Below are 6,092 nucleotides of genomic sequence, written 5' to 3' on the forward strand. Positions count from 1 at the left end.
GGGCGAAGACGATCTCTCTTGAGCTGAAAGCTAAACAGAGTATGCCTTATGTTAAGAATCTCTCGGACTCTCAGCTCTCTAACATTGAACTGATTGCTCTAGGCAGGGGTTTGAACTTTATACCCACCCCTAAAAAACCAAAAAGGTCCACCATCCTTCGCCATTCCCAATCATTTTTCAGAAAAATGAGATTACGTCTAAAAATGGCAGGGAGAGTGAGACCTTCAAATTCGCATCCTTTCAAATTGCCCTCCACTTGGGATCCCCAACCTACCTTCAACCTTAATCTAGAATCATACATTGAGGGTACTTTGGAGGAATTATCCAAGTTGGAAATAAAAAATGTAAAATCTAACATATCAAAAGCGGAACGCATCGCTCTGACCGGCCTTAAGCAAAGACGAGACATAGTCATTAAACCATTCGATAAAGGCCGCGGTGTATGTGTTCTAAACAGACAAGACTATATACATGAGGGGCTACGACAATTATCAGGCCCACATTATGAAGAGATTGATAGGGATCTGACTGGGGAAACCGCACAACAGGTCGCTCAAGCCATACGCAGACTTCACATTGATGGAGTAATATCCAAAAAAACATTTGAGTTTCTCAACCATGACAACCACGACATCAAAACTCCTTGCCTCTACCTCTTACCGAAAGTTCACAAAGAAGCACCCAAAGAAACGCGGTTTGTGGGGAGGCCTATTATTAGTGGTTGCGGAGGTCCGACTCAATCAATTTCAAAATACATAGACTATTTTCTGCTTCCGATTGTCAAACAACAAAGCACATATACACGCGATTCCGGGCATGTGCTTGAAAAACTAAACAACGTGACATTGAAGCAGGATAGCCTATTGATCACATTGGATATTGTGTCCATGTATACAAACTGCCCACAAGATGAGGCAATTGAATCAGTCTGCGATGCACTTGAAGTTGCCGATAACAGTCTGTACGCAATACCCAAACCTACAAGAGAACACGCTCGCTGTCTCCTGGAACTTATCATGCATCGAAACATATTTGAATTCAATGGAAAGTTCTTCAGACAGAAAATTGGCGTGGCTATGGGAAGCGAATGCAGTCCAGAAATATGCGATATAACCCTGTTCAAATATGAACAAGAAATTATTCTCCCACACAATCCTTCAATTGTGAGTTACATGAGATACAGGGACGACGTCTTAATAATATTTAACGGTAACGAAGACCAAGCCGGTGACCTCGTCCAAACTCTAAACCAAATTCATCCCACGCTCAAGTTCACGTCAGAGATTTCGAACAGTCAAGTCACCTTCCTCGACCTCGTCATCTACAAAGGCGAACGGTTCAAAAAAGAAGGGAAACTGGATACTCGAGTAGCAACCAAAAAAACTGATACCTTTCAGTATCTTGCTCGAGATTCAGCCCACCCTGAGTCAGTATTTGGCGGTTTGATTAAGGGAGAAGTAATGAGATATGACCGTATATGCACACACTCAAAAGAATTTGAGGAGAAGGTTGAATTCTTCAAAGACAAACTACAAAAACGCGGATACAACCAAGAAGATTTAGCCCTTCTTCCTCAAAAAGGCGAAACTCGCGTGAACTTTAAAAAGCGTGCAAAAACCGAAAAGAATATCCCGCTGGTCTTTGTTTTACCCTACAACCCACAAATTAAACACCCAGCTCTTAAGCAGGCCCTTCTGAAACACTGGAATCTGATCAGCGATAATGATTTTCTCAGTGCACTCTTTGCAACCCAACCCATCCTGGCATACAAACGACAAAAAAACATAAAAGATGGCCTGGTCCGTTCAAGGATTAACCCATCTCCACCATCCAACCAAGAAAAAAACTTGGATGAGGAGAACGTTCAAATCCTTTTGGAACTTCTTGAAGAACAGAACTAACATAATGGTCATTTAGGCATGGATTTCGAAATAAAAAATAAAAAAATAAGGAATCCACCTAGTCTGATCATTACAAGAAAAGCTAACGCGTAAAATATTCTTTACCATCATTAGCAATAAAGTAAATACGTACAAAAGAATTAAACAAAGGGTGACTGATGAAGTGCGTAAAAAGGGCACAGAAAATATGCACTGTTTCCCCCGACACACAAAAAAGAAAAACAGGTGGGACGGCATATTATCACCGGTATAAATCAAAACATTAAGTGAACTAGAAACAAAAACCACATGTACACAAACCAGTCCCTGCGTCGCCTATACACCGGATGAGTTTTTTTGAAACTCCCGCTCTCCGGTTATCACCAATCTAATGGGCCCGCTGGCGAGGTATGTGTTGACAAGTTATAACCCACCCATTACCGCAACCCAGCAGTGGAACTGACCTTACTCCCTATATGCGTATTGAATTTCCAAAAAAGGAAAAAAAACCCTTAACAAATACGCTCTAGGCAGTTTAGTCATATAACTACACAGGTATCCATACCAGTGCTTGTAAGTTTTAAATAAACGAAAATCTTCCCTAGCTGGTTGCAAACACAATGTTTTCAAAAAAAGATTCATCAGCTCGCAGAGCCCCTCGTACTCCAATGTTATCATACATCCCATAAAAAGAAAAGAATGAGGAACGGCCCTGCTGATGCTGATAGCAAATCCCATCCCCTCCCATGTTTTAACCCTAATTCACGGCGGCAACCTTCTTGGAATGACCTTGGAACTTTCCAACAAGTTATTAATATCAACAGATTATTTCCTGAATTTTGCCTGCACAAAACCGGTTCTTCCTTGCTATTTTTCTAGCCAGAAAACCACTTCCTTTTAAGAAAACACAAGTCTGATAAAAACTTAAATGCATGGTGGCGGCCAAACTCCATTCCATTTAACTTAAAATGTGGTGGCGACATGTATGATTACGCCCCTTCCTATTAAACACAAATAATTATAGTTTGCTGCAGAAAATTAGTTGATGAATCATACATTTTCATGTAAAGGTTAGCCTAAAACAAACCTACTTTTTTTCCTAAGCCAGTACCTGTATCTACCAAACTGCAACAATCCCCCACGAAGCAAATATGCATAGCTGTTTAAAGTTGTATGAATATTACAGCATTTTGCAAATAAGACATTCATTTTTAGCAATATGTCGGGTGTACACGTACAATTATTCTCATAATGGTATCATCTCAATGTCAACTCTGTTATTACCATGTCTTTTAAAACAGCTGCAAAAGGCAACCTTAACTCCTTGTCGGAATTTCTTGTATTTAAGTTCATAGATTATAGGGTTAATGACTGAATTAAAATAGTAGAAAAAATCACAGACAGCAAGAATATATCCATAGGTGTGTGAATCACAGAAAGAAATTAGAGCCTTGTGTATCGGATGCAGGCAGAGAAGAATAGCTGTCGAACTTGGTGTCAATAGGATGATAAGAGATCCTAAGACAATTAAGAGTGTGCGGACTAGACGATGTCTAGCAAGCACAAGATCATAGGCAGCTGCCCTTGCATATTGCAGGTTCAGGACTTTCGCTTGTCTTTTGAGAGTGATTTGTATCTTGTAGTAGGCCCAACTCATCAATGCTATGGGCAGCAAGTACCCCATGAAGAATGAAAACACATTCAGCAGAATTGGGAATTCATGATGAGGGTATTTGGATTCAAAGCAAGGATGCTCGGGGTTATTGCTTGTTTCAATCGTAAATATAAATGGTGAAGAAAAGAGGAATGAAATCACCCAGATCAGAGCAATCAGATATTTCATCCGTGTTGCGGTGAGTTTCCTTTTGTATTGTAATGGATGCATGATGGCAACGTACATGGGCGTCGCCAGGATTTTTTCTAGAGGGGGGCCAAAAAAAAAAAAATGCTTGCATTTCTCAACATATTCTCGATTTATCAGTTTTAGAGGAGGGCAGGGACATGTTGCCCCCCCCCCAACTCATTAAATTTACACCACTTTGTCTTCGCGCCTCTTTTTCTTTTCTTTTTTCTCTTTTTTTTCCTTCTTCTACTTCTTTTTTTTTTTTTTGCTTTTCCAGGGGGGGGGGCAAGTGCCCCCCCCCCTTGCCCCCTCCTCGCTACGCCCATGGCAACGTATCTCTCTATAGTTACCGCGCAGAGATTGTAAGCTGATGCATAAGACAGGGCCCATGCTAAATACTCCGAGATCAGAACGCGACAGAAAAGTTCTCTCCCAATAATGCCTGTTGGCACAAAAGCACCTAGCGTACATTCTAAAGAGGTTAGATATAAAAAGAACTCTGAAGACAAAGCAGCATATCGGCCACAGCCAAATTCACCAGCAGATAGTTTGTCATGTTGTGTAGAAATTTGACGCGTAGAATAACGAAGCACACTAAGAGGTTTCCGAAGACACCAATAACTCCTTCTGCTACCATGATATTGCAGATCAACTCGCTTCCGGTAAGCTCTTCGGTGTCATTGAGTTGCTGAGTTGAATTCATGGCTTACAGTTGTGTATTATAGGGTGTCTTTGATCAGCATAATTCAAAGTATGTAGTGATTTTCCATCAACAGTTGATCACGAAGAGCTTCACAGTGCCGTCAATGCAAGTATCCTTGAAAAAAAACGACTACACATGTATGCACCGGGTACTAAGGTCCTTTGTGTGAAGCAGCTTTTTCAAAGTCACATATACGCCCACTTCCTTAACTGTGCTGTACTATTTAGATAACAACATCCATACAGCTACAGTTACCCTTCTGTCTCACTGATACGTTTTGTTGTAGATGTTGACTATAATGCACTTGTGATTCAGTCGTGAATCACGCGTATTTTTATTCAAAGACCGTAAAGTCTGTGATCGACTGATTGCTGAAAAGATCGGAAGTGCATCTTTCGCCGGTTTTTTTGCCTTAATGAGCTGCACGTCTGCTGTCGTTGATTGATGGAGTTGACAAATAAGGTTTCCTTCATCATAAATTATAAATTCGCAGTGAAATTACTTTCCAGGTGTAAATGTAATTTGCCTTACAAACTTCATCATCGAATGAGAACATAAAATTGTTGTCATTATCGACAATTGTATTGCTGCAAAGTTTGTGCTGCTCACACTTAAAACTCTCGGCACTCAAATAGATCAATGGATTTTATCAATTTGGTTTAGATGTTCTTTATTTATGTTGAGAATGAATTTCTTAATCTAATTACATGCATATTGGAACGTGTCAATAGAAACTCGGGGGATTTAGGTATCATGAGTGGCTTTTATGTCTAGAAACTTGTTCAATATAGTCTGCATGACAATCTCTCCATGCACTGACAACAGATTGTACTATTTAAGGAATTGATAATTAGAAACGTAGGTTTTCTCCTCAGAAATTGAGGTGTTAACATCGATGTTGGTGCCAGTTTCGAGGAGCATCTAGGTACATACATTTGCTAAGCATGTCATGGGATGTATTTTTATTGAAACCGGGTCTCACCTTATCCACGTCGCACGAAATTGTCAGGATTGATCAGCTGCAGCCTCTCATGAAACTCCTCTTCGTTTGCGTGATGCAAATTGGCAAAGTAGTATGCTGCGAAGTATTCTTGGATAGACTTGTGCAGAAAAGCTACTACCTTCATCTTCTTCAAGCCACTCGTGAAACTTTCTTGTTGAAGGAAACCCAATCGACACCCATCCTCCAAGGCTTTCTCTTCAAATTCCTCTGAGGACACGAGCCTTTCCCCCTTGGGATGTAGTAACCCATCAAGAGCGACTCGCCCCAGTCCACGCACGACTGATTTCATCAGCGCCACCTGATCATCGCCTTCATCGCAACAGCGACTGACTAGAACCTCAGCAAACCCTGTGTAAATGCCGTTACTTTCTCAGGCAATTTCGACAAAGTTTCCCAATCTATGCACAGGAAGAGTACGACGATTGGAATATGGGCCAATGTGAGCATTAATGAGCTGGATGACAGGTGTGAAATTAATGATTCCCCTTTGTTGGCGACACCTTTTGCAGCAAAGTAGGATGTTATGTATTTCTTTGCAGTGTCGAGTGTGAAACCCAAAGTTTGTATTTAGACGTAGTGCGGGTATTGATACCAAGGCCGAATAAATAAATGTAGTGCCTCATAAGTCCCACGCCTCATATGAGGCGTCGGACCTATGAGGCC

The 6,092-nt window shown here is 40.9% G+C and overlaps 1 protein-coding gene across 1 annotated transcript; it reads right to left on the minus strand.

Moving 5' to 3' along the window:
• Positions 1 to 3,126: 3,126 nt before the first annotated feature.
• LOC119725485 (trace amine-associated receptor 6-like) lies at positions 3,127 to 4,426 on the minus strand. Its single transcript, XM_038196892.1, has 3 exons — positions 4,222 to 4,426; positions 4,060 to 4,183; positions 3,127 to 3,778 (listed from the first exon to the last, which is right to left on the minus strand). Exons 1-3 carry the CDS (start codon positions 4,424 to 4,426, stop codon positions 3,127 to 3,129), a joined length of 981 nt encoding a protein of 326 aa, XP_038052820.1.
• Between the last annotated feature and the right edge of the window lie 1,666 nt (positions 4,427 to 6,092).

This window comes from Patiria miniata, unplaced genomic scaffold, assembly GCF_015706575.1.
Source record: "Patiria miniata isolate m_02_andy unplaced genomic scaffold, ASM1570657v1 HiC_scaffold_19, whole genome shotgun sequence".
NCBI classification, from domain to species: Eukaryota; Metazoa; Echinodermata; class Asteroidea; order Valvatida; family Asterinidae; genus Patiria; species Patiria miniata.